The sequence below is a fragment of the Cucurbita pepo genome, chromosome LG13, assembly GCF_002806865.2.
Source record: "Cucurbita pepo subsp. pepo cultivar mu-cu-16 chromosome LG13, ASM280686v2, whole genome shotgun sequence".
NCBI lineage: Eukaryota > Viridiplantae > Streptophyta > Magnoliopsida > Cucurbitales > Cucurbitaceae > Cucurbita > Cucurbita pepo.
This window is the reverse complement of record NC_036650.1, coordinates 2,949,189-2,976,917: the sequence shown is the minus strand read 5'-3', so window position 1 is coordinate 2,976,917 and position 27,729 is coordinate 2,949,189. Positions and strand designations below refer to the sequence as shown.

At 37.5% G+C, this 27,729-nt stretch overlaps 6 protein-coding genes and 2 long non-coding RNA genes across 11 annotated transcripts; 4 read left to right on the top strand and 4 right to left on the bottom strand.

Annotated features, from left to right (window-relative positions):
• The first annotated feature begins 1,837 nt into the window (after positions 1-1,837).
• LOC111808081 (CDPK-related kinase 6-like) lies at positions 1,838-5,901 on the top strand. Of its 2 annotated transcripts, XM_023693877.1 has the most exons (11): positions 1,838-2,686; positions 2,859-2,989; positions 3,086-3,127; positions 3,205-3,313; positions 3,410-3,488; positions 3,708-4,004; positions 4,099-4,208; positions 4,284-4,388; positions 4,477-4,539; positions 5,179-5,346; positions 5,432-5,901. In XM_023693877.1, exons 1-11 carry the CDS (start codon positions 2,207-2,209, stop codon positions 5,564-5,566), a joined length of 1,719 nt encoding a protein of 572 aa, XP_023549645.1. In that variant the 5' UTR covers positions 1,838-2,206; the 3' UTR covers positions 5,567-5,901. The 2 variants fall into 2 exon arrangements, with proteins under 2 accessions (XP_023549645.1, XP_023549644.1); XM_023693876.1 differs by having other exon boundaries at positions 5,179-5,901.
• On the bottom strand, positions 2,384-3,290 carry LOC111808086. Of its 2 annotated transcripts, none has more exons than XR_002817023.1 (3): positions 3,199-3,290; positions 2,813-3,104; positions 2,384-2,474 (listed from the first exon to the last, which is right to left on the bottom strand). It is a non-coding gene; the product is annotated as an uncharacterized LOC111808086 (long non-coding RNA). The 2 variants fall into 2 exon arrangements; XR_002817024.1 differs by lacking the exon at positions 2,384-2,474 and adding an exon at positions 2,619-2,722.
• On the bottom strand, positions 3,828-4,491 carry LOC111808085. Its single transcript, XR_002817022.1, has 3 exons — positions 4,323-4,491; positions 4,086-4,219; positions 3,828-3,958 (listed from the first exon to the last, which is right to left on the bottom strand). It is a non-coding gene; the product is annotated as an uncharacterized LOC111808085 (long non-coding RNA).
• A 561-nt stretch (positions 5,902-6,462) lies between the features above and the next one.
• On the bottom strand, positions 6,463-7,313 carry LOC111808084 (auxin-responsive protein SAUR32). Its single transcript, XM_023693880.1, has one exon. It carries the CDS (start codon positions 7,098-7,100, stop codon positions 6,708-6,710), a length of 393 nt encoding a protein of 130 aa, XP_023549648.1. The 5' UTR covers positions 7,101-7,313; the 3' UTR covers positions 6,463-6,707.
• A 1,650-nt stretch (positions 7,314-8,963) lies between these two features.
• LOC111808082 (pyridoxal reductase, chloroplastic) lies at positions 8,964-12,473 on the bottom strand. 2 transcript variants are annotated; one of them, XR_002817021.1, is made up of 9 exons: positions 12,241-12,473; positions 11,940-12,168; positions 11,756-11,837; positions 11,532-11,655; positions 11,313-11,414; positions 10,297-10,448; positions 10,136-10,229; positions 9,862-10,050; positions 8,964-9,329 (listed from the first exon to the last, which is right to left on the bottom strand). XR_002817021.1 is itself a non-coding variant. In XM_023693878.1 (9 exons), the coding sequence occupies exons 1-9, from the start codon at positions 12,397-12,399 to the stop codon at positions 9,326-9,328; spliced, it is 1,128 nt and encodes a 375-aa protein (XP_023549646.1). In that variant the 5' UTR covers positions 12,400-12,473; the 3' UTR covers positions 8,964-9,325. The 2 variants fall into 2 exon arrangements, 1 of the variants encoding a protein (XP_023549646.1); XM_023693878.1 differs by having other exon boundaries at positions 9,862-10,043.
• Positions 12,474-13,112: 639 nt separating this feature from the next.
• Positions 13,113-15,539, top strand: LOC111808083 (probable 6-phosphogluconolactonase 4, chloroplastic). The gene is made up of 3 exons (XM_023693879.1): positions 13,113-13,387; positions 13,611-13,746; positions 14,834-15,539. Exons 1-3 carry the CDS (start codon positions 13,239-13,241, stop codon positions 15,305-15,307), a joined length of 759 nt encoding a protein of 252 aa, XP_023549647.1. The 5' UTR covers positions 13,113-13,238; the 3' UTR covers positions 15,308-15,539.
• A 1,915-nt stretch (positions 15,540-17,454) lies between these two features.
• Positions 17,455-20,624, top strand: LOC111809206 (probable 6-phosphogluconolactonase 4, chloroplastic). Its single transcript, XM_023695594.1, has 3 exons — positions 17,455-17,821; positions 18,235-18,370; positions 19,583-20,624. Exons 1-3 carry the CDS (start codon positions 17,457-17,459, stop codon positions 20,051-20,053), a joined length of 972 nt encoding a protein of 323 aa, XP_023551362.1. The 5' UTR covers positions 17,455-17,456; the 3' UTR covers positions 20,054-20,624.
• A 546-nt stretch (positions 20,625-21,170) lies between these two features.
• LOC111808909 (GTPase-activating protein gyp7) lies at positions 21,171-27,173 on the top strand. The gene is made up of 5 exons (XM_023695145.1): positions 21,171-21,744; positions 22,868-23,003; positions 23,092-23,141; positions 25,199-25,252; positions 25,405-27,173. Exons 1-5 carry the CDS (start codon positions 21,599-21,601, stop codon positions 26,639-26,641), a joined length of 1,623 nt encoding a protein of 540 aa, XP_023550913.1. The 5' UTR covers positions 21,171-21,598; the 3' UTR covers positions 26,642-27,173.
• Positions 27,174-27,729: the final 556 nt, after the last annotated feature.

Below are 27,729 nucleotides of genomic sequence, written 5' to 3'. Positions count from 1 at the left end.
TGGAGTCATGAGTCGGTAGATGCAAAGCCCAAAGAAGCCTCATTTGGATGCAATTCGATGGATCTTGAAATATGTCAAAGGTACAATCGACTATGGTCTTTTGTACAAAAGAAGCAAAGACTGCAAGCTAGTTGGATACTGTGATGCTGACTATGTAGGACATCACGATATTCGTAGATCAATCATTAGGTATGTGTTCAAGTTTGGTCCGGCAACAATTTCTTAGTGTAGCAAAAGACAACCAATAGTATTATTGTCAACTACAGAAGCAGAGTATAGAGCGGCAGCTAGAGCAACTCTAGAAAGTACATGGTTGAAACTCTTGGTGGAAGATTTGCACCAGAAAATTGACTATCCAATATCACTTCATTGCAACAACCAATCTGTGATTTGCCTAGCAGAAAATCTGATGTTTCATGCTAGAACAAAGCATGTGGAGGTGTACCACCATTTCATTAGAGAGAAAGTTGTGAAGGAAGAAATTGAGATGCAGCAGATCAAGATAGATGACCAAGTGGCATACTTATTTACAAAAGGGCTGAATACTGGCAAACATGAGAGCTTTCGTTGTCAGCTCAACATGGTGTAGCGAATGAGAATTAGTGCTGAGGGGGAGTGTTAAAATATCATCACTAGCACAATAGAGTTAAGCCCAACAATTGTGTGAGTCATCATATATTTATGTTAGGAAAATGATTTAGGAATTTTAGGAATAAATTTAGGAAAATGATTTTGGTATTTTAGAACAAATGTTCAAAAGTTTTAAGAATAAATTGTCTGGTCTCTACTATATAAATACCCTCTCATTTTATCTAGGTTTTCATCAGAGTGTCATGTAATCTCTTCTCGATTGGTCTTAATAAAGAGTTTGAGTGTTTCCCACAAAAAGTTGTGTTCAACAAATCATGTCAAACTTGAATGATTCTAAATATATAATCTAAACTATATGAAATTGCAGAGAAACTTAGACATTGGCTAAAAGAAAGCACGAATGTTTTTTTTTCTACATTTTCCAAACCTACCCTGTAGAGACAATATACATAACTTTATGACTACTATGTAAATGTAATGTTAAAATAAATAAAAGCCTTAAAATACATTAAAGAAACATAAACTCTCGATTATCATCCACCTAAAATTTGTAACCGTCCGTGAATAAATGAAGCTTGATTCTTCATTAATGTGACATGAATTGCAACATGTTGTGATAATTTGAACAACATTTTCTTCACATACTCTTTTTTTGCTCCCGATAAAAATAGGGTTACAACCCAAATCAACCCTACCTTAATTTTAAAAAAACTAAAAATATTTTTATCTGGATAAATAAGATTTTTTAAATAATTAAAAAAATAACACTCCAATAGCCCAATTTGAACACAGATTGGAACTCTATCCAGTTACCTGCTACTCTTTGACTTCTCTTCGCCTTTCATTTTCTTCCCATTTTTTATTATTTAAATCCCACAGTGGGAAAATGTTAATTAAATCTTTTTAAATTCTCTACTTTGCAAAATTCTTCTAATTTCACTTTTTTATTTATTTTTTTTTTTTATTTTCCTACCATTTATTATTATTATTATTATTATTATTATTATATAAAATATCATTTGTAATTAATTTTTAATTTGATGGCCGTGTTAATTATTTAATTGAAAATTTGTACAATTTTATTAAAATTATTTATTTGAGAATAATTAAAATATTTAACGCTAAATAAATTTAAGAACTTAAAATTTAAGACATTATATAAAATATTTTTATTAATGAATGAGAATTAAATCAGTTAATCTTTTTAATCATTTGACTTAATAAAATTAATTACATTAAAATTGTAAAAAAAATAAATAATTAAATAAACATGTCGACTCTTATTTTTCAAATTCTATTTTTTTTTTAAATTCTTGGTCACCTAAATTGACAAAATCATATGCCACGTGTCAGCAGCCTATTCATCAGCCTCATCGTTAAATTAAATCAAACGAACGGCATGTCTGTTCCTACTTCCAATTTACCTTCCTCCGACGACTTTCCAACCTCCATTTTCAACGCTCACCTTCTCTCCGACGACTCTTTCTTCTTCTTCTTCTTCTTCTTCTTCTTTCTCTTCTCAGAGGTCTCGAATTCAGAACTAAATTTCCACAGATTGCCATTTATGCTTAAACCATTCTCCGATTAACGTCTTCCTTCCAGCTTAACTTTTCCCATGGGACACCACTGTAGTAAAAGCGTTTCTGATGTCAGTAACCACGCTGTGATTTCCGGTGGCAGCCGTCCGAGTTCTTCGCCCATACCCGAAGATACCCGGCACTCCAACTCTGTCTCTGCGACAGCCAGCCCATTTTCTAGTCCTCTGCCTTCTGGAATAGCGCCGTCGCCAGCCAGAACTCCGAGGAGGAAATTCCGATGGCCTCTACCGCCTCCTTCGCCAGCCAAGCCCATCATGGCCATTCTACGGCGGAAATCGCGCAAGGCTTCGATACAAGAGGAAAACCAAATTAGGGAAGAGGGGTTGGGAGAGGTTCAGTTGGATAAAAGCTTTGGGTACTCGACGAACTTTGGAGCGAAGTTCGAGCTTGGGAGGGAGGTGGGGAGGGGTCATTTTGGACATACTTTCTGGGCTAAGGGTAAAAAAGGCGACCTCAAAGGAAAGCCTGTGGCCGTCAAAATCATCTCTAAATCTAAGGTTCGTCTAGTTCAATACTCATTTCTTCAGCTCAATCTGTTCCTTGATTTAGTTCATCTAAAACGTGAGATCCTAATCTAAAACTGCTTTAAAATCCATTTACATAAGTGGGAACGAAAGACTTACATTATTTTGATGCCAACTCGCTGCTCGGACTTATTTGGTTTGGCAGATGACATCGACCATTGCAATCGAAGATGTTCGCCGGGAGGTAAAGATACTGAAAGCATTGTCCGGGCACAAGAATCTGGTCCATTTCCACGGTGCATTTGAAGATGCCAATAACATTTACATAGTTATGGAGTATGTGCTTGTAGATATCTGTTTTTGCCAATAGCCCTGCATTTTCTGATAGCTCAATCAAGTTAATATCAACCCTTTTTCTGAATCTGGTATCAGATTGTGTGAAGGCGGAGAACTGCTAGAAAGAATAGTGTCAAGGTAAAAATGGTTTGATTCATTTACTCTGAGAAAAACGTCGATCAACTTGATTACAAGTTCATAACGTATACCTGCAGAGGAGGAAGATATCAAGAACAAGAATCGAAAACGATCATTGTGCAGATACTCTGTGTTGTTGCATTTTGTCATCTACAAGGGATAGTGCACCGTGACTTGAAGCCAGAGGTACACATCTTCTTGTAGCTTCAAGTCATTCTTTGGCTTTGAATAAAGTTCCCTATTACTTGTTGTAACTAGCTTTATCCAAATTCACTGTACCAGAATTTCCTTTTTATGAAGAAAGATGAGAACACAGGGCTCAAACTCATTGATTTTGGTCTCTCTGACTTCGTCAAGCCAGGTAAATACATGTTGCCCTTGATAATATGTTCTTGCCTCTGTTCAGTTCATTAAACATTTGCATATATTATGAAAGATTGGTGGAGAGAGATTCATATATTACCATCCAAGCTTCTGGGCTGTCCTTGAGAAGTTGCTGCTTTCAATTCCTACTTGATTTTCACTTTGCCATCTCATTAGGGGTGAGACTGTTATCACAACACCTATAGTTCTTCTACAGATGAACGTCTGAACGATGTCGTCGGCAGTGCATACTATGTTGCTCCTGAAGTACTCTACAGATCCTACAGTTTTGAAGCAGACATGTGGAGTATTGGTGTCATAGCATATATACTGTTGTGTGGGAGCAGACCTTTCTGGGCAAGAACTGAATCAGGAATCTTTCGCTCTGTGCTAAGAGCCGATCCTAACTTCGATGATTCCCCTTGGCCGACCATCTCTCCAGAAGCTAAAGATTTTGTGAAACGCCTTCTAAATAAAGACCATAGAAAAAGAATGACAGCAGCACAAGCTTTAAGTAAAATCTTCAGGCTCATTTTTTCTAGTACCAATAAAATGTTATACAAGTATATTTATTGATAAGCAAACAATTTCGCACCTTTGATTCACAGCACACCCGTGGTTACGAGATGAAGATCTTGCCGTGCCCTTGGATAACTTCATATACAAGTCAGTTAAGGCATATCTTCGTGCAACTCCTTTCAAGCGTGCAGCATTGAAGGTAATCTGTCACTGCAATTGAACATAACACAAATGGTGCATCAATAACTTTAACGACATCTCTACATTATTGTAGGCACTTGCAAAAGCTTTGACAGAAGATGAACTTTTCTACCTCAGGACCCAATTCAAGCTTTTGGAGCCACAAAATGGATTTGTAACCATTGATAACTACAAAACGGTTAGGCTCCCGCCATTCTTTTTGCTTCAACGTTTACTTTGTAATCTTTACTGTTGATGCATACATATTATGAGTTGACCTTATGCAGGCTCTTGTGAGAAACGTAACTGATGCAATGAGGGAATCCAATGTTGCTGACATTCTGAAGATGGTGAGATCACTTTTACTTCTTGGCCTTCAATTTAGACACCTTTTGTGAGATCCCATATTGATTGGGAAGGAGAACGAAACAACCTTTATAAGAGTGTGGAAACCTCTCCTTAGCAGACGCGTTTTAAAGCTTCGAGGGGAAGCTCGAAGGGAAAAGCCCAAAGAACACAATATTGACTAGCGGTGAGCTTGAGTTGTTACAAATGATATCAGAGCCAGACACCGAGCGATGTACCAACGAAGAGGTTGAGCTCCGAAGGGGGGTGGACAAAAAAAGGCAGTGTGCCAACAAAGCTAGGCCCTTAGGGGGTGAATTTAGGGGTCCCACATCGATTGGAGAAGGGAACGAATGCCACTAAAGACGCTAGACCCCGAAGGGGATGTGGATTGTGAGATCCCACGTCGGTTGGGGAGGAGAACAAAACACCCTTTATAAGGGTGTGGAAACCTCTCCCTAGCATATACATTTTGAAGCCTTGAGGGGAAGTCCAAAGATGACAATATCTGCTAGCGGTAGGCTTGGATTGTTACACCTTTTATGCATATACCAAAATGAAGTTACATTCTCTGCAACTCTGGCATAATGCTCTCCGGCCGTGGTTGATATTCTTTTTCACTAACATTTCCAACTTGTATTTAGATGGAACCTCTCGCTAACAAAAGAATGGGCTTTGAGGAGTTCTGCGCAGCTGCAATCAGTGTATATCAGCTGGAGGCTGTTGCAGGATGGGAAAGCATCGCCACCCGAGCTTTCGAGTATTTCGAGCAGGAAGGAAATCGAGTCATTTCAGTACATGAGTTAGTTCAGGTAAGAAACAATTCGACGCTTGGAATTACTACATTTTACACAACTAACAACAGTGAATTGAAGTGCAAGTTTAAAATGTGTTCAGGAAATGAATCTGGGTCCTATAGCTCATTCTTTTCTCCAGAATTGGACAAGAAGTTCTGATGGGAAACTCAGTTTTTTCGGATATACAAGATTTCTACATGGTGTTACAATCCGCTACTCTAATACAAGACATTAACACACAGAAGAAGCAGATAGTTCAATAGCTGTACACTTGATTCATTTTTTCTCCTCATTGTATTATCAATTTGATTCCTAGCAGCTTCAAAACACTGAATAAAAGAGGACCATGCGATTGAGAAACATAAAAAGAAATGAGGCTGTACCATGTATTGCATTCTTTCCCATTTCACCGCCCAGTTCTTTGTAATCCTTCCTACATGTAAAAACAAGGCAGAGATCAGAATACAGATTTTACTGAGACTTGTCAAACTGATATGCTATATTATGTTCTTTCATTCTCCCAAACTTAAGTGCTCAATTGAAATAAACGTTTGAAGATAGAATTTTCAAGATTTTAGAATTCTTCATTCTGTTTCTTTTTTATGTTTTTCTGTAAACATATGGGTTTAGTCTTGACATAGCGAGGAACTTCCAAACGTAATGAATATATGAATAAAAGAAAAGCAATGAAGGGAAACAGAAAAGTAAGAATACTGATGGGGTTGAGGTGGGGTGAGCTGATGTCGTCCATTCCATGTGGGCTATGGATGGTCATAATTGGGAAGTCAATGATGGCATCTGCAAGACTGTAATGCAATACATACTGTAAGTGGAAGAAGCATAATAATGTTGTAAAGAGAATTTGACTTGGCGTTATTCAAGGGAGGATTTAGTATACACAGAAAAACGCGTCAGCAAAGCTGTAGGTGTCATTGCCAGAAAGAATAATAAAAAGTTATTACATCCTTACAAGCAAAGCAATCTCCACCCACCCCTTTTCCCCTGGGATAGAGATCCCTCATCTTTTGAAGTCAAACGGGCCAATTTAAAAAGATAAAAGAGTTCCAATGGTCAAATATCCTTCCGAGAATCAATTTCAGACAATTTTGATTACGTTATTTGAATTTTAACTAGGAAGAAACAGAGATTAATCATCATGATTGAGGCTGAAGAAGCTCGTATATGATACAACATTCAATGGCAAGCTAGACCATGTTGACAGTGACAATAATTTGAATGTATAAACAGAGGAAATTCCAATTCCACTTCCAGAAAGCAATGGTAACCATGAATTGCTATTGGTTATGTGTATCAGAAAATTAACAAACAAACAAAGAGGACCCAAAACTAAGAACTAAGGTCGGTATTCATCAATATCAGCAATGGGGATGAGACGAATCCCTAAAACAGGAGATGGGAAGAAGATGATGGGGGTGATGATCGTGATGAATTATGCCCTGGAGAGTACGGAAGTCGTCGACAGGGCAAGGGATGGCGATAGGTCCTTTCTGGTCGAAGCCATACTCGTCTTCGGCCTCCTTCAAGAGCCGAGCGAACAAAGGATGGTTAACATAAATGACAGGAATCACGAACCGCTCTTGCTGTTGGCCGACGAGAATAGCCAAACACCCCTTGGGAGTCTCCACCTTGTTCCGATGATGATGGTGGTGAAAGTGAGGCAAATGAATATGGAAATGGAAATTCAGATGCAGGAGGTGCTGATGCTTGTCGCCACCGCCGCCACCGCCGCCACCGCCGCCAAACCCCATCGGAATTAGAAGAAGAAGAAGAAGAAGAAGCCGCTGCAGCTGCTGCAATTGGAAGCTTGTCAAAGAGTGAAGATCCAAGCGTGAGAGGAAGAGATGGCGAGGGTGAAGAGATTGAAAGAGGAATCAGTGAAGGAGGAAGGGATATTGCTCATCGAGGCTTCACCCTAATTCCGATCAACATATATAAAAGTGAAAACACAGCAAAAAAAAGGGAACGCCGGAGGGGTGGTAGCGGACGCGTCGTATTTATACTCGGAAAAAATAAATGGAATTTAATTTCATTTCCAAGTCCGCGTGAAAAAGCAAAGGCAGAACCCCGGCAGATGGCCTCTCTTTTTTTTTTTTTACTTTTTTTTTTATTCCCTTTTTTAAGGGGCATTTATTCTTTTCAAATTAATTTTAATTTTCTCTTTAATAATATTTATTTCTTTTCTCTATTCATCTTTATCTAAATACGTTAAAAAATAAATTGAATAATTTATGGAGATAAAAGATTAAAATTAAAAAATTAAAAATTTCACAAAATAAATATTAAAATAGACATCTCTTTCTATATCTGCATCTGCATCTGTAAATAAGCTCCATCCGTTCCAATCCAAGGCTCTATCTATATCAATCAAAAGTGCAATTTTGTAGCTCATAAGCTTACTACAGAAAATCATTCACTATGATTTAGAGATGTTTATATGACTCGAAAACCTCACCACCTAAGACTACTCAACCTAAACCATAAAAAATTTTAGAAACTTACGGTTGGTTCATGGTTTGACTTTATTTTTATTGAGTCAACTCAACCAACTTAAAAATAGAGTTACAATCCAACCTAACCCAACCATAATTTTAAGATTATAACGAAAATGAATAATATTTAATAACCGATGTTAGTTATACATCTCGACATGTAATTGTTGAATATTTTATATTTATGAGATTAATTATTATTGTAACGTATGGTGGATAAGTAATATTTTTTAAAATAATTTTTATAACTCAACCGAACCGGACGTTGTTCACGTTTCAAGTGTTCAAAGTTTAAAATTGGCTCAAAAGATTTCACCGACCTAACTCGACTCATATTATTTCGATTTGTTTTTCAAACGAAGAAAAAATCTATTTATTTTCCGACTAATTTAATTATTATTATTATTATTATTTACTTCTGAAATAAATTTTAAAATACATTTTCCAAGAACCTCTTATTCTCCTTTAACGGATTTCGTCGATATTCGTTGCTTCCAGATAGTCAAAACATTTAATATTACACCACATTTACTGCTTTTATACGTGTTTCTTTTTTTGGATTTTTTAAATTTTTAATTATATTCCTTTTCTTTTACCATGTTTCTATTAAATTTTAAATAATAATAATAATATTATTAAACTCATAAAAAAAAATAAAAAAAAAAACATTTTGATTTCATCATAATAATAAATATTCGTTGACTAAAAAAAGGATAAATAATTAATTACAACACCGACATGAATGTAATGTAAATTAATTTTTAGTACTAAAAGGATTAATCAATTCTTATTTCTTTGTTCTTTACGTTGAATATTTAAATATTTAAATGTTTTAAATTAGAAAATAGGGAAAAAAATCATTTTTATTCTCGACTTAGGTTAAATGGAAAAAAAGAATCAATTTTCGATTTATTGAAAAAAGTAAGATCTACACGGAAATAGTCTTTTATGTGAAAGATCCAAATAATGAGGTTGTCGACATGACTTTTGTGATGAGGAGTTCAAGCACGATTAAAATGTGGTTGAAAGCAGAGAGAAAGTGATGGATAAGGCGATGTTCGCGAATACTAAGGATGTAACGACACTGAGGTCGAAGAGAGAAAACATTAATTTCAACGAGGATGATCCTAAGCCCTGCACGTGCTATTATTTAAAAATAGCAAATAAGAAGAACTCGGTTTTGGGCATGCGTTGGAAACCTTTCTAACGATGATTGAAACAAAAACTTAATCGATGTTATAAATGGAAGCATTAGGGCTAAACTGAGTGAATGACAAGCTGAATTAGAATAGAATAAGGCAATTAGTACCCTATGCCAATGCCTTTGCTGTGCTGTGCCTTTTCCTCTTTTTCTCCAGCTTTGTGGGCATTGGCGGTACCAAAATCCGGATGGTTAAATAGACCCTGGATAAGGAGAGTATGCCCTTCTTTTTGCCTTTGAGTTCTTCATTCTCTCATCATTATCCCACCTGGTGCTGCCAAGTTCACCTGGTTTTCAATGAAGGGGTCAACATTGAAAGAAAGCATGTTTCCACCGTGCAAATGTGTAACGACTTAAGCTAGTAGATGTTGTCCGCTTTGGCTTGTTACGTATTATCGTCAGCCTCACGGTTTTAGAACGCGTCTATACTAGGGAGAGATTTATGTGAGATCTCACATTGGTTGGAGAAGGTAACGAAATATTCCTTATAAAAGTGTGGAAACCTCTCCCTAGTAGACGTGTTTTAAAACTATGAGACTGACTGCGATACGTAACGGGCAAAAGCGGACAATATCTACCAAATGGTATCAGAGCACACCGAGTGGTGTGCCAGCGAGAACGCTGGACACCAACGGGGTGGATTATGAGATCCCACGTCGGTTGGAGAGGGGAACAAAGCATTTCTTATAGGGATATGGAAACCTCTCTCTAGTAGACACATTTTAAAACCGTGAAACTGATGGTGATACGTAATGGGCCAAAGGGGACAATATTTAGGGTTGTTAAAAGGTTGAGATTGAAGTTAAAACTTCAAACCACCTGGTCTGGAAAACATTCTGTATCATCCTCCCGGTGGACGCTCGAGCTCCATCCTCCAACAGGTTCGATTCCTCTTGTGTAAGGCGCCAGCCAAGAGCCCCCAGATTTTCTTGAGCTTGTTTTAATGTCTTAGCTCCAGGTATGGGTATAGTTCCCTTGGATATGCACCAGTTTATAGCAACCTGTTACCAGCTCGAATCATGTGCATTTGTTTGTCAAAACCACAGTATCTAAAGAACTGCAAATCACACACAATTCCATTGAAATTAATTACTTGTGGTATTGTCTTGCGCCTTTTCTCTGCAATGTTTCCTAGTGTACTCAGTAAAGGTTCCAATCCTGGTAGAATTTGCCTGAACAGAAGACCTCTGGGAACGCCAATGTGTAAATAGCATGAAATTCAAAGAGAAATGTAAAACAATACATTGATTTTACCGAGGTCCAGATGGAAGCTTGGAGGGTGAGTATTTTCCTGTAAGCATTCCCAACCCCAAAGGACTGTAAGCGATTAAGCGGATGCCCAAAGAATCACATATCTTCTTAGTCTCCAACTGTTCGTCTCCTATGCTTAGTAAAGAAAATTGCACCTAAAATGAAAGAGTTAGCATTCACAAAGTCCAACTGCCATTCAAGGTTTCCTATGCAGTCATTTAAGTCATCATTCTTGGAACAAGAACTTTGTGGCAGAAAATAAGAGCAGAGTAACAAGGTTTCCTATAAGAGCATACCCATCATAGGCTGGCTCAGTTGGTGACAAAAGTGAATGGGCTTTGAAGAAATGAGTTCAAATCCTATGGTGGGTATCTGTGAGATCCTACTCGGTTGGGGAGGAGAACGAATCATTCTTTATAAGGGTATGAAAACTTCTCCCTAGCAGATGCGTTTTAAAAACCTTGAGGAGAAGTCGAAAGGAAAAGTCCAAAGAAGACAATATTTGCTAGCAGTCGGCTTGGACTGTTACATACCTCCCTAGAATATTAAAATCTTAGACGATTTCCTTGTGTAATAGCCCAAGTCCACTACTAGCAAATATTGTCTACTTTAGTCCATTATGTATAGCTATCAGCCTCACGATTTTAAAATGCATCTACTAGAGAGAGGTTTCCACATCCTTATACGGAATGCTTCGTTTCCCACTCCAACCAATGTGGGATCTCACAATCATCCCCCCTTGGAGGCTAACGTCTGGTGTCTGACTCTAATATCATTTCTAATAGCCCAAGCCCACCGCTAGTAGATATTGTCCGTTTTAACCTGTTACGTACGGTCATCAACCTCACGGTTTTAAAACGCATCTACTAGAGAAAGATTTCCACACCCTTATAAGGAATGTTTCGTTTCCCACTCCAACCGATATGGGATCTCACACAAATTCGTATCCTCATAAGATGTTAGCCTTAAACCATTGGTCAAGTACATGGTGGTTGATAAGCTTTGTTCATACTAAATACCTGAGCAGAGCATAAGGGAACTCCTCGATCTTTTAGGTAGTCATGTATCTTCACCAGTTGCTTTGGTCCATAATTGCTCACTCCAACTGCTTGAACCAAGCCCTGTAATACACCAACTTTATGAGTACAACATCAAAATGAAACGTATGGATTCAGATATTCTGAATTCAAGTTTAATGATGAGAAAGTTGAACCCATTTGAGCAGAAATTATAGTAACCTGATCATACATTGCCACTAGTCCATCCCAAAGAGCCATCTCTTGCAAAGGAGCATAGTTCGCTGTTGACCAATGTAATTGTCCTATACCAATTTTCTCAATCTGCATCCGATCTAAAGACGCCCTAAATAAAGCTCATTGTCATCCAACATGTGTGGTAGTAAATTTACAAGTTAAGGAGAAAATATTGACAAATTTTGAGTGGATTTGGATCTGAATCATACTTGCATGCTTTGACAAACTGGGCCGGTGTTAGGCGCCATGGATACGCAGCAAACTTGGTGGCTATCACAATGTCATTTTTCTCTGGAGAATTAGGGTTAGGGCAAACTTAATTCCTTGCGCGCGTTCAATTTTAGCAACAAGCCAGAAAATAAATGTTAATACGAATAAGAGAGCAAACAGGACCTTGAGATTCTCGGATGAATTTTCCAAGTAGCTTTTCGCTTTGGCCATTTAATCTTCCAGTACCATAGGAATCCGCCGTATCGAAGAGATTGATTCCGTTCTCCACAGCCAAATTGAAAATCTGTTGAAGCTCAGCGTCCATAGATTCCTGGTAGCCCCACAAGAGCTGGTTCCCCCACGCCCAGGTTCCAAATCCCATTGGAGATACACTGAGAGGGCCCATCTTCACCTGTGATCAAACAGGAACGCCATTGAAGGCAGGGTAGTTTGTTTCCATTCAATTTGGATAATGAATACAGACCTTCTGCCATGGCCAAAAGAGAGGAAGCTTGAGTGGCTTGAAAGCCGCCGGAGAAGAAGAAGAAGAAGAAGAAGAAGAGGAAGCCTTGTTCGATGCGGCCACAGCGAAAGATCTGAAGCAGAAGGAGGGGCTGAATGTGGAGGAAGCCATTCCTGCCATTGTTTGGAGGTCGAGACCTCAAGGTGCAAGTAAAAGGAAGGAGATGGAGAAAAACAGTTGAAGATATTTGATTCATTGGTTATGTGGTGGAGCACTCTACTCAGTCATCGGGTCGGGCCCCCACAAATTTTAAAATAATTAAAAATATTTAACTTGTGACCAATGTTAATATTACGTCATAAATGTTTAATATTTGGATAAATAAATTTTTTTTAAAACGGTCCATCAAATTTATTTTTATTTTTTATTTTTTATTTTATATCGGTGGAATGGAACGAAATTGTAAACACCGTAGGAATGTCCATTTAATCTGTGAGATCGGCCTTATGGAGGCCTGTATTGATCGAAGAGAAGATTTCCCGTCTAGAAAGTGAATGAGAAAGCAGCGGGAAGAGATTTCTCTTTGTTAAATAAATAGAGCTCGAGATGAGAATATATTCCTCGTCCATACTCCGCTATTAATACAAATAATAATTTATAACAGAGTGAACCCGTGACAATTAAAAGTTTAATATCGGAAAATGAAAAGTATTCATTAATTTTTTTAAAAAAATTCAGTAGAATAATCAAGAATTAATAGAAATTTTTGATGGATAAGAACGAGGGGCATAAAAGTCATTTAGTAAAAAACGTTTTTGGGGCAAATTTTAGAATAAGTTAAAAGGATTTGAATGTATTTCCTTTTTCAGAAAAAAGGAGAATTTAGGGTCATGTTTTCCAGATTCTACACGATATGAGATTCGAGATGCGCGCCATTGGTCTCAAAACAATGGACGCCGTTCCAGTCGACTATAAGAAACGCAGGTTGGTTCGAGAGATCTTGCGTTTCGGGCACTGATATGGCAATGGAGAAGAGGATTTTTGATTCAGAGGAAGATTTGGCTGTTTCTTTAGCCAAATACATCGCCGATTTGTCCGCGCACTTCGCAAAGAGCAGGGGTCTTTTCACTGTGGTTCTCTCCGGTGGATGTTTGATCGAATGCCTCAGGTTCCCTTTTCCAATTCTCTTTCAATTTCATCGAGATTCAACGTTGTTCAAATTTTAGGAACTTAATCGATTTTTGCTTCTTTTTGGGTGATTCATGAACTGGTTAAGGGGAAATAACTTCTAGGATGTTCGATCCTTTGATGTTTTTAGACTTTTCCTGTTCTCTTTGAGATGTTGTGTTGCTTTTTCATGGGTTTTTAGATCTTTGTGTCTCAAATGTTAGGAAATTGGTGGAACCACCCTATGTTGATTCGATAGATTGGTCGATATGGCACATATTTTGGCTCGATGAGAGGGTTGTACCCAAGACTCATGTTGATAGCAACTACAAACTTGCTTATGATGGTTTTCTCTCTAAGGTTATACTAACTTTCTTCATGTTTTTGTTCTTTCTTTGTTCTTGTTTGATGGAAATGGCATGGTATCTTAGTTCGTGTTCTTGACTGTTCATTTATCCCTTTATAGAGATGCCTTAAGAACATTAGCAGACAGTTCATTTTCGAAACAGTTCCTTCATATTTGTAGAACTTTATTCTTAGATCCCATGGGGAAAAAAAATTTTCTTTGTAAGGTTGTGGAAACCTCTTCCTAACGGATGCGTTTTAAATCCTTAAGGGCCTAGAAGGGAAACTCAAATAGAACAATATTTGTTAACGGTGGGTTTGAGTTGTTACAAATGGTATCAGAGCCATGCATTGGGCTATGTACCAACGAAGAGGTTGAACCCTGAAGGGGGTGAACACCAGGCGGTGTGTCAGCGAGGACATTGGGCAGGGTGGATTTTGAGAAGATCCCACCTCGATTGGAGAGGGGAATGAGTGTCAGTGAGGACGTGGGTCCTCAAAGGGGGGTGGATTGTGAGAACCTGCATCGGTTGGAGAGGGAACAAAGCACTCTTTGTAAGGCAGGTATGGAAACCTCTCCCTAGCAGACGTGTTTTAAAGCCTTGAGGGGAAGCCCGGAAGGGAAAACCCAAATAGGATAATATCTGTCAACGGTGAGTTTGGGTTGTTGCAAATGGTATCAGAGCCAGACACCGAGTGATGTGCCAGTGAGGAGGTTGAAACCGAAAGGGGTGAACACCAGGCAGTGTGCCAGCGAGGATGCTAGGCTACGAAGGGGGGTGGATCGTGAGATCCCCACATCGATTGGAGAGAGGAATGAGTGCAAGTGAGGACGCTGGGCCTTGAAATGGTAGATTGTGAGATCCCACATCGGTTGGAGAGGGGAACAAAGCACTCTTTGTAAGGGGGTGGAAACCTCTCCCTAGCAAACACATTTCATCTCTATGTAGGTATTTGAAGCACATGGATGCTTAATGATGAGAGAGTCCGTTTAGAACGACTTTCCAAGTGTTCAAAAACGTGTTCGTTTCCGGCATCTTTGATAGCAGGGCATCGAATCATTGACTGATGTTTAGTTTTTCTTGTTTATCGCATTGAGTAGGTTCCCATACCTCCTGATAACGTGTATGCTATCGACGACACACTATCAACAGAGGGTGCAGCAGAAGAATACGAAGCTCGTCTGAAGCAGTTGGTGAGTAGCAAAGTGATCGATATCTCATCCAAAAGCGGGTTCCCAAAATTTGACCTGAATCTTCTTGGAATGGGACCAGACGGGCATGTGGCTTCCTTATTCCCAGCTCACCCGCTTCTGAAAGAGAATGAAAAATGGGTTACCTTCATCAAGGACTCTCCCAAGCCGCCGCCAGAGCGTATCACTTTAACCTTCCCAGTTATCAACTCATCGGACTATATTGCTCTTGTGGTGCCTGGCGCCGCCCAAGCAGATGCCGTGGGCGTTGCCTTAGGAGGAGGAAGTGGACAGAATGGTGAAGCATTGCTGCCTGTTCAGAGGGTCGCTGCTGAAGGCGTCCTGACATGGTTCTTGGACAAGGAGGCTGCTTCCAAGCTGTGATGTAAGAAGAGATGTGTTCATCAGCTCCGTTTTGCTTATGTTAAGCATATGAATAAGAGAGTTGTATTAGTATGTTCACAATTGAATGTAGTTTGATGCAGGGCAAGAATAAACAAAGATCAAAATCTTTGTATTCAATAGCTTCTTCGTGCTTAGAAAAAGTGTTTTTGAGAGTTCGATGGAAATGACTTTTAAAAAATTGTTTTGTTTTTAAGTATCGAGAAAGCTAGGGTAAAACAAGTGTATTTAGCACTTGAAAGGCCATTCAAACTAGGTAGATATGTAGACCTGGTTTTGGTCACGAAAGGGTCGTTTTCTTGCACATCCTAATCTCATCTTCACTATTTATGTCCCCTTTTACATCCTATAACAAATTTCATCTTCACTATTTATGTTTATTGTTGTTTTGTACCTATTTCAGGTAAGAATTACGGTGTTTCAAATGTTCAGACAAAATTTATTATACGATTCAAGTTCAGAAAGATTCAACAAAACAAACAATTATCATTTCAAGTCTTCATCATTTATGTGTTACAAGTTGATTCAACTGGACCTATTACGTTTGTATCGGTAACAAGTTTGTAACAATAACAAGTTTGTAATTAAATGACTGAAATTGTTATAACAAGTTTGTAACGGTCTGGTCCATTTAGACTGTAACTATCATAACAAGTTTGTAAGTCCATTTAGACTCATAACAAGTTTGTAACGGTCTAGTCCATTTAGACTGTAACTGTCATAACAAGTTTGTAACGGTTTGGTCCATTTAACTTTTCTTGAGATTAAATGACATTAAATCAACTGTCATTTAAATCACTATAAATTGTAATTGTCATTTAAATCACTGTAAACAGTAACTGTCATTTTACTTCATCTTTTGAGATTTGTCTATCTTTTGAGATTTAATTGAGATACAAGGAGATTTAAGGAGATGGTGATTAAATCAGTGCAGCTAACTTTTATGATTAAATTACTCTAACTGTCATCTTCCTCTCTTTTAGATCTAAGGAAAAGGAAACTGTGATTAAATCACTTAGTAAACTTTAGAAAAGTTTGTAAGGTTTTGCAGAGATGTAAAGGGATCCGATTAAATCTCGCCTTGTGAGCCTATAAATACTACAAATTATTAGGTAAAAATAAGATTTGTGAGGAATGAAATTGATCTCTCAAGTTGACACGTCCCTTTAGAAACAGGAGCATCTTCTTTGTCATTTCTAATGAAACTTTCATGTAGAAAAAATTTTTAAATCTTGCTTAGCCTTATTTCTTTTGTTTGATCCTCTTGTATAAAAAATTTTGATCGATAATCTAATTCTAGCCTTATTTCTTTTGTTTGATCCTGTTGTATAAAAAAGTGTTAATTTCTTTAGATTCAAGGGGTTCTTGCTTGAACATGTTAGGCTAAAAATTAAAGCTACCTTATCAATTTTGGTCCGAGCCCGTTTCCTTTTTTAGGTACTTTGAAAATCTAACCAAAATCCATCCCTTCTAAAGGATAAGAAGAAATGCATAGAATCTACTTAGTCTCCACTTAAAAATAATTTAATTGATTAAATCATATAAAGAAAATAATTTATTTGAAATTGAACAACTTCAAAAAAATAACGTATGGAACTCTAAATTAATCCACAGTTGAAGCGAGTTCCTCGAGATATCGGGGCTCACTGCTTCCTTCTTCCTCATCGTTGTCATCCACCACCCTCCCCGTCGCCCACAGCCTCCTCCAGTAGAAATCGCCATTGCCCATAGAACTTTAAGCCCTGTTTAAACGAGCTCCAACTCTCATAAATTATTTTCAATAATTTTATTCCATTAATTAATTTTAGTTAGTTTAGTTTTATTAAGTAAAATTATTAAAATAAATTTAACTGTTTAATTTTCATTCCATTAGAAAGTATACGATGAAGAGTATGTTTTTTAAAATTTATTTAACAATTAATGATGTTTTTTTAAATTTATTTAACAATCATCTTTAAATAAATAAATTTAATAAAATTAATAAATCTTTACTCATAAATAATTAATGCATAATAAAATTGAAAAATTAATTAATGAATTAATTATATTTATTTTATTTTCAACCTAAAAATTAATTTAATAAAATTATATTATGGCTTATTTTTACTAATTTGTTCTGTCGGCTTATATTATGGCTTCCGCGTCTCCCCCACTGCCTTCCACGCTTCGTATGCTCTCCTCCACTCTGCAAAGACCTCCGAAGATTTCCTCTCCGCTTCTCTCTCTGTCGCTTCCATCCAAAACCCCTGCTCTCTCCCTCCGCTTCACTCAAATTTTCTCTGGGGTTTCTGGGTTGCATCCTACCGAGAAGCATCTCGGTGTAAGAGCTCTTGCTTCCGCTACCGACATGGCATCGGAGAAGAGGGTTTTTGATTCAGGGGAAGATTTGGCGGTTTCTCTAGCTAAATACACTTCCGATTTGTCGGATCATTTTGCTAAGAACAGGGGCGCTTTCACTGTGGTTCTCTCCGGTGGATCTCTGATCAAATGCCTCAGGTTAGTTATTTGGTTTTTGAGTTTGTTAGATTAGGGTTGTGAAATTGGCGATTACGCGTGCTAATTTCAATTCCTGGACTGTCTTTGGTTTCATCGAGGAGTAATTAAAGAACTGGATTTAGGCTAAACTGTACAATTTTTTCGGAGTTGACTCTTTGTGGTAGTAATGAGATCGAACATGTGGCTTCTTCAGGTTCTCCAGCTTTTGTTTCTGATAGGATAGAAACATGCATGTATGCGTAGATCAATTGCTCGGGATTCAGGAATCACTCTTTAATCTTTTAGGACTTTGCAAAGCTTTCTCGCAATTTTCCTTTGAGATGCAATGTGAAAGAGTTGGTAGAACTTTGATTGCTTATGAGATAAGAAGAGCCTCCTTTTCATTTTTAACTTGTAGATATATCAAATTTCAGGAAATTGGTGGAGCCACCGTATGTTGATTCAATAGATTGGTCGAAATGGCATGTGTTTTGGGTTGATGAGAGAGTTGTACCCAAAGATCACGTTGACAGCAACTACAAACTCGCTTATGATGGATTTCTTTCTCAGGTCATCTTAACTTTTAGATGATATATATATACACAAAATGGTGGCATGACATTTTAATTCATGTTCTTTGGAGTTCATTTGTGCTTAAACCACGGGATTGTTTGAGAGATTTTTAGGAAAACAACTTTATTCTCATGATTTTTAAAATAGAACTTTGGTGAAATTTTGTTTATGGGGTTTTTTTCTTTTACAATGTGTTTCTTTCTTCTTATTTCCTTTGTTAAGATGATTACCTCTGCAGAAGTTTAATTACTGATTGCTAATCCAAATTGTTTCTGCTAGGAAGAACGTTTGAATAACTCCTCTATGTCAAATTATCTGTTTAACTCCAAACCATTTTCTTAGATTATACTGGTTATTTGAGCTGTATCATATGGCTATTGCAGTGTAATGCTAATTATAACTCTGTGAAAGATAAGATCGTGCTTGATAACTATTTGAGTTTTTTTTTTTTNTAAGCTTATAAACACTATTTCTACTGACGAGGTTCCTTGTTTTGTTATCTACTTACAAATATTTTCGTTTTTTTAGAACTTGACTATGAATATAGATCTTTCCTTATGAAAAATGAGAACCATTGTAACGAAATCAGGAGGAAACAAACCCATTTTTCAAAAATAGACTACTGAAAACGAATGGTTATCAAACAAGATCTTGTTTTTCCATTTTTACACAATTGAGAGACCTACAGGCACAATCAACCACCATGGGGATTATCTCAATGGTCTAACAGACCAGCTTGAATTCCATGGCCCTCAAGGGGCAGCCCTGTTGCTAAGGGCTTGGGGCCTCTTGGTCATACTGGCTTAGAGGTCCGAAATTCAAACCTTCGGGTAAGCTTAATACCAGAGACTCTTGATGTCTCATGGTTGTGGGCCTTGGGGCAGGTACTGGCGGTAAAGGGGAGCAAAACTCCTACTCCTAAAATTGTATGATATTAAGTATCTCATTAGTAACGAGTTCTTTGTCAACTATTATTGTGATTGTTTTTTTGGATTTGTCAAGGTGTGGATAAGTGGTCCTTGACATCAATGGTTATTTTAAAATAAAATCCTCATGGCAATCAATTTGCTCAATGGCAAAGGTGACTGCTTTAGACGTCTGAAATATCAAGCTGGGCATATTTGTTTAAGGAGGCTTTTTAATCTTTAATAATAGGGAATCGAATCATTCACTCGTGTTAATATATTCTTTTGTAATTGTGTTATATAGGTGCCAATTCTCCCGGGTCACGTTTATGCTATTAATGATGCACTATCTGCTGAGGGTGCAGCTGAAGATTACGAAACCTGCCTGAAGCATTTGGTAAATACCAAAGTGGTCGATGTCTCAGCAGCAAGTGGGTTCCCGAAATTCGATCTTATGCTTCTTGGTATGGGCCCAGATGGGCATGTGGCTTCTTTATTCCCAGGCCATCCCCTTCTCAATGAAAGTCAGAAATGGGTTACCTACATCAAGGATTCCCCTAAACCACCCCCAGAGAGAATCACTTTTACCTTCCCAGTTATCAACTCATCGGCATACATCGCACTTGTAGCGCCTGGTGCTAGCAAGGCAGACGCTGTCTATACTGCACTAGGAGGAGGAAGTTCTCAGAATGCTGAAACATTACCTGTTCAGAGGGTTGCTCCAGAAGGGGTGTTGACATGGTTCTTGGACAAGGATGCTGCTTCCAAGCTCTAATGTTAAAGAGATACGTCAGTCGGAGCTGATCTAATCTAAGTTGTTATGCATTTGAATAAGAGATTCTGTATGTTCACCAGAACCTGGGGTAAGTTTGTGGGAGTTTTCCATCCCATTCCTTGAAAAGAGAGGACGCAAAATTGAATAGGCGTCGAGAAAACATACTGGAGGATCTCGGTCTTCGACGACATATGAGAACGGATTGGATCCTCGTCTATCAGCTACGACTTTTGGGAGAGTTTGTTCATCTTTCCTACGTTGTTCATGGTTTTTGTTTAAATTAGTCGATGAATTCTGAACAAAAGCGTTAAAGATTTGAGGTAAGTGAATGTAGGAGCATGAGGGAGATATGAAGAGTGTGAGCTTGGGGTTGAGTATCAGAAGAAAAGGGAACAGTTTTATAATTGGTTTTGGTTTGCTTTAGGGAGAGGCCTTGATTTACAAGACACTGCCAAAGTGTGTTGTGTCACTATCTCACTACAATATAGCGCTAGCTTTGGTCCTAAATTGTTCCCCAACATCCCTTTTGGCCTTCAATTTTGCTAAAGCTATCATTTTCAAGCCCTACCAATCTTCCTTTCTTTTGAGTTGAGTTCGTTAAAAATTGATTCTTTCTTCTTTCTAAAGTATTAAACTGATTGAATGTATCAACTTGAGTATAATTCAACTAGTTATGAATGATAAAAATTGAATGAAAAGCAAGAATCCCGGGGTTTTGCTAAAAAAGGGAATGCCTTTTTCTTTTCTATGGTTTCTTTTTCATCTTTTAAAAGCTAAAGCAATCCACTTTGTTGACTCTTCTCTGGGGATTCCAATTCTCTTTCCGTTTTATTTAATTTTTTAATTTTTAAATTTAGACCCAAAATTAGTGGTTGACGCTTTAAAAGCTTGATTTTGAAGAAACAAGTTTCAATTATGGTTTTGTAATTTAATTTGGAAATTTGTTCAGAAAACATTATAATTCAAAGTTGGTCAAAAAACTCAAAATTTATTCTTTTAATATCTAAAATAATTAAGAGATAACGACGTCGTTTCCGTGTCACACCCCATTTCGGACAAATTTCTATCATTTTTTTGTTTTTAATTTCCACTCTCTCTCTCTCTCTCTCTCTCTCTCTCTCTCTCTCTCTCTCTTCCTCGAAGACCACTCCAGAGAGAGAGAGAGAGAGAGAGAGTGTGTGTGTGTGTCACGGAGAAGAGCGGAGAGAGAAGTTTTGTCGTTCAGAGGAAAGTGGTTGAAGCCGAAGGAATCAAAGCAGTTGGGTTTCTGTTGGTTGGGACTTAAGGAGAACAGGAGCTCTCTTCTTTTCCTTCTCAATTTCCACTTCATGTTCATCATTGCCTCCCCCATCACCTCCGCCTTCTCCGCTGCCGGCGTTCCATTTCGATTCCGGAAAATGTCTGCGCCTTCCCGGACCTCTACCTCTTTCGCTCTTCCATTTCTTGATCGATGCCATCACTGACTTTCTCCTCAGAAATCCATATATTTAAAACCCTAGTTAGAAGGCCTTCGAGGATTTACAAAACATTTTACCCTCATACTCGATGAAAGCTCTGCGGAGAACTCAAACTTCGTCCTCATCCAATTCCAACTCCAATTCTTCTCCTCCTTCCTTGTCATGGGTTCACTTGCGTTCCGTTTTAGTGGTTGTCAACTCCTCTTCCCCATCTTCTACTTCTTCCTCCGATCGGTCAGTAACCCTTTTACCTGCCCTTTAATTGGGGTTCTGGTTTTAGTTCACGATTTAGATCTCGATCTTAATCTGCCAAACTCTGTTTTTTTTCTTTTTGTGGTTAATTTCAGTCTGATCAAGGTGTCCTTGAAGATCCATGTGCTATTTATTTCGTTTCCTGCTTTGGTTCTATTTTCAATTTATTTTAGCTGTTCGATGGTTGTTGAATTTTGATGGTTGTGAGGAGCTTTTTTAACTTTGTGTTCGTGGTGCATTTTGGCTATTAATAGCTTCTTGTTACAAACCATTTTTTGAGGGTCTTGATCATTTACAAATCTGGCTGATTATTTTGAATAGGTCTGTTGCGCCCTTGTATGAATCAAGTTGATTACATTTTCCTTTTTGAAATTGAAGGGTGTTTTCTTCTTCCTTTTTGAAATTGAAGGGTATTTTCTTCTTCCTTTCCACCCCTCTTTTGATTCGGATTTGACAAGAATTCAACTGTTTTACTTTTTTGCGCTTGAAACCTTTGGAATGGAATGTCCCAGTAAAGGGATATAAGCATGTTAGGCACAGGATCGCCTTTACCGTTAAACGTGATTAGGGTCTCGGAATCCTTCCTTGAGGAGTCCGTAAGTTACTGTGATCTTGATGTCATGCATCTCATTGGGAGTTTTGTAATTATGTTCATGCATTCTTATTTAAACATTTCGTTGCAAAGTTGGAATTTCTCAACCCCATAACTCAGAAGGGCGATAATTGTCTTGCCTTAAAATTTATGTTGCAAATATTATCAGATGACTTCAATCCTTCTGACTTGGATGGATGGAATTCAGATACTCTTATCAAGATTTGAGGGAGGGTCTACTTAAGTTATTACTTGTTTTGGTTTGTTTTAATTTGTTCCAGTGTGTTGTTGCCATGTATTTTTTTTAATTTCCTGATAACTGCTGATAATTTCAACATGTTGATACCTTAAAAATTCAAGAAAATTAAACCTGCAATGAATTGAAATGTTGATTCTTGTTAGGAAGCCATACATTCTGTTACTTGTCTGGTTTAATAACAACTGCAGTTGAATTTTGTCCCAACCAAAGGACTTCTAGAATTTTCTTCTTAGTGGCATTCCTTTTGATTTCAGGAATCGTCTCAAATCACCATGGTCGCGTCGAAAAAGAAAACATGCACTTTCACCTCGTCATTGGAAAAATGTGTTTAATCCAGATGGGAAACTCCGCGACTGTGGAATTAAGTTTCTAAAAAAAGTTCGCAGTAGAGTAAGTCAAAATTATCTTCTACTGTCTACTGCTCTTTTAAGATCTGGTGGAAGTTTCATTATCTCAATTCATGCAATTTGTGATTTAGGGTGTTGATCCAAGTATTCGGGCGGAGGTTTGGCCCTTCCTTCTTGGAGTGTAAGTTTCACTCACCCTCTCGGTTTCTGTCCATTACTTTCATTATAAATGGCCGACATGTTTGAAGTAGAACTATTCTGTTCCCTTGTGAATGAGATTGCATGTTCTAAAATTATTGATTTTGTTGACATTATCTTCATGATACTATCAATAGTGTTAATTTTATTGGTGACTTGTTTTTAAAACTTTTATCAGTTTGTTTCTGAGCATAGAATGCATCTTCAAAATACTGATTGATTTATTGATATTATCTTCAAAATACTGTTAAAATTGTTAGTTTGTTTGTTAGTGACTTATTTTTGTTAATTTTTACTAGTTTGTTTCTGGGAAATAGAATGTCTTACGCTGTCAAGTTTCTTATACAACTCAAGCTATTTCCATGGGTCAATGTCAACGAATCTTAATTAGATGACCTAATCGAGCAATGTCAAGTATCTTACCCAATTCAAGCGAGGTTATTGGTTGTAATCATGGTTTAAAAGGCTAACAACGGGGTCAAAGATTCTCTTTCAAGGATGTGAAGCATAAGCATTGAGGTAGCATGAGGAGTCTTGACTTTAAAAACTAAAATCTATAAATTGTGGAAGTGTATAAACAGGTCGTGAAAAAGAAATAATGTCTATCGATTAACACTTTAATAAGTAAAAATTCTAGAAGGTCATTCTAAACCTCATTACTATTACTGAGTTTTCTGTGATAGGCATCTTGTTTAGGATACTCTTGTACTACACACTAACACACACAGATTATGAGAAACATAACAGAATTTCATTCAGAAGGGATCAGCAAATAAATAAATAAATAAAAGAGGAAAAAGAAAACAACCTAAGAGACAAGGACAACGACAAGGGAATAAGGCAACCCTTTTCCTCAGCTCTCTTGTAATATTTCATACCATCTATGAAATATTTTCATTAAATTTTTTGTTCTTTAGAACCTTGGTAGTATAAGTAATAACCACAACTTACAATACAAGTACCATAACCCCTGTCATTAGACATTTTGGTGAACTTTTATATTTTTGAAGGATAGGAGAACCTAAAACTATTTTCCAACATCATTGGAGGAATAAAGAATTCAAACCTTTGTTTATTCTCATTGGAAGTGCCAGCTTCTTCTATAATAGCATTAATCATAGCCTTTTCTCACTGGAATGCTGGCCTGTTCTAAAGTCTCTTATGATTCAATGAAGCCATAAACCTAAAAGTTCGAGTGTTGCCTTGACAAATATATTGTTTAAAGTGATTATTAAAATATATGAATATTTAAAAATGATGTGTCATCATCCTGTTCATTTCTTAATATTTTGGTAGAATGAAATGTCTATACATACCTTGTATCTGTGTCTTTCTTGGATGAGTTGTTCATTAATAATGGTTAGGGTGGCTTTGTTGACCTGTCTTATCCCATACCACAGGGAATACATTTTCCTTGCCTCATGATAAACGTATATGTAAAAAGAGACTTGGATCTTGCAGTTTGCTTCAAAATGTCTGATTAATGCTTTGTTATACACTTGCACTTGGTTGTACATGGAATGGAATATATGACAAGAAGTAGATAGCCCTCCCTGGTTCATTACCTTTTAGCTTCAACTTCATAATACTGTTTCATTTGAATTTCCTAATTCAGCTGTATGATGAGTGTTGGATATTTCTGTGTAGTATGTACATGAACAAAGACACTATTAACGAAGAAGGGGAAGTTAGGCCTTCGTAAATATGAATTCCTAAACTTCAGCAAAATGTTAGTGGGATTCCATTTCAAGTGACTTACTCAATCAGCTGCGAGATTATTTAGGGATAAATTGTGTTTTATATGTTGCTTCAGTTATGTTAATATTTTTATGAAATCATTTGAATAATGCCTTATTGAAGCCTGAAATTGATCTACATATAACTATACCATCCTGTTCTGATGCTCAATCTTATTGCGTATTTTCTTGTCTATATTGCTTTTGAAGCTCTGAATTTCTGCGGTTCAAATACTGAAACACAGAGTTTCTAGTTTTTGCTGTTGCATTGATTTGATTCGACTGACCCTATGATTTCTAACAGCTATGACCTCAAGAGCTCTAAAACGGAAAGGGATATTGTAAAGACTCAAAAAAGGTACTTACTATATCTTTTTAAATTTTCATTTAGTATTTACACTGGATTCTTTATGCAGTACTTTAGATTGTTACAAGAGATCTCTCTCTCTTTCTTCATTGACATCCATCTATGACGGATTTTGTTTTACAATTTTAATGTTTTTGATGCAGAAAGGAGTATGAAAAACTTCGTAAACAGTGCAGGCGGTTAATAAAACGTAGGAATGAAAGCTCTAAGTGGAATGAATTTAGGGACATGATTGATGGGGAAAATGGCTTTCTTGTCCGAGACATAGATTCTCCTATTTCTGAAGACGGGGTTAGTGCTAGAGAGTCCATTTCAAGTGAAGAAAGGTGCTCCAATGTTGAATTCTTAGATGAAGCCTTCTGCCCTTTGTTGGAAGGAGAGGGGAATTCAAGATGGATAACATCTGATGGTTTTTTGGTAATGAATTCAGATTCGTCGGATTCAGACTCCTCAGATGACTTGGATGTTACTCAAACCTTCCCCTCCACGGATGGAATGGAAGAGCCTTATCTTGATATGACGGCCAAGGAAAATTCTTCTCCCTCAAGGACTGAGGTCTTACCTAATAGTGAAGATTTTACAACATGGCAGCGGATTATTCGACTTGATGCACTTCGTTCTAACTCAGAATGGGTACCATACTTGTCATCTCAAGCAATGGTTTCGAATGACAGAGCTAGGGAGTACGCTGAAGCTGTTGGTTTAGTTGATTACGACCATCTAGAACCTTGTATGATTTTCCATGCTGCAAGGCTAGTGGCAATTCTTGAAGCATATGCTCTCTATGACCCTGAAATTGGTTATTGTCAAGGCATGAGCGATCTACTCTCTCCTATCATAACCGTGATTTCAGAGGATCACGAGGCATTCTGGTGTTTTGTTGGTTTCATGCACAAGGCTCGCCACAACTTTAGGCTCGATGAGGTTGGCATTATAAGGCAATTAAATATAGTCTCCAAGATTATTAGGTGCAAGGACTCGCACCTTTACAAGCACCTGGAGAAACTTCAGGCCGAAGATTGCTTTTTCGTTTATCGGATGGTTGTGGTGCTATTCAGAAGGGAGTTGACATTTGAGCAGACGTTATGTCTGTGGGAAGTTATGTGGGCTGATCAGGCAGCCATAAGGGCTGGAATAGGGAAGTCTGCATGGAGCCGGATAAGGCAACGAGCTCCCCCAACAGATGATTTACTGCTCTATGCGATCGCTGCTTCAGTACTTCAGAGAAGAAAACTGATCATAGAGAAGTATAATAGCATGGATGAAATTCTGAGGGAATGTAATAGCATGGCTGGGCACCTTGATGTGTGGAAGCTTCTCGACGGTGCACACGATTTGGTGGTAACTTTACACGACAAGATAGAGACGTCCTTCCAATAAGTGACGGGTCCATTTTCATTTTCATTTCCATTCTAGTTTTCACTAACCTGTTGGTATGGTAGTCTTGGCTGTTGGGGTCCTGAAAAGGGTGGGAACTTGGGGCCATTTCGTTATGCTGTCGGAACTGCAGCTTACAATGAAAAGCTCCTAAGTTAGAATATCTGTTTGGGTTAGTGCACATACTATAAAACCTCAAAAGTTAAGACATCGTAGCAAGCAGGCATTCATTCAAATGATGAAGAAAACCAGTTGGCTTGTGTCTGAAATATACAAGGTGAGATGATGGCGAATCAGTGAAGTTTCTGTGGGATGGTATGTTTAGAATAGAACCGAATCCAATGATTCATGGAAACGCCTGTTTGTTTTCGTATCAAAACTTATCAACTCGCCATTCCTGTGTTCGCATATATGTCTCAAACAAGTCATGTTGCTTTGCTTTGTGGTATAAGTTATATGAACTTCTGACCTATAGTGTTTGTGTGATATCTTATACTTGACTTAATTCAAGCATTGGTTTTTCTTTTTGTTAAAAGTATTGTTCTGATAGCTATCTCTATTTATGTTAGACAACATGATTATAAATTAACAATCAGCCAACGAAGTGTTTGTAGCCTTCCTTTCCATAAAATGAAGCTTCGCTTTTGGTTGAAAGCTTTTGTTCCATAAATGAAACTTGATTTGATCGAAAATTGATTACATTTAATATCTAAATGAAACTTGACTTGATCGAAAATTGATTACATTTAATGTCTAAATGAAACTTGACTTGATCGAAAATTGATTACATTTAATATCTATTTTGAAATTTATCTGTAGTCTCAAATAGCATGGTAGGATTCATACCATTTAGTAGCAAGTGAAAGCTTAGGTCGAAAAATGCAAACAATAATAATTGGCGACCGTCAAGTGCATAAATGTTTCAAAGGGTCGTCCAGTGTAGCATGGCTTGGATCTTTGTCTTGTCAATCTTAGCTCTAGCTCAGAAACCCAATGACCAACATATTCAACGTAGACCATAATTTAGATTGACACACAATTTGTGTTCCGTTAATAATGAGAAAACTGAGAATAAATGTGTTCGATAAGCA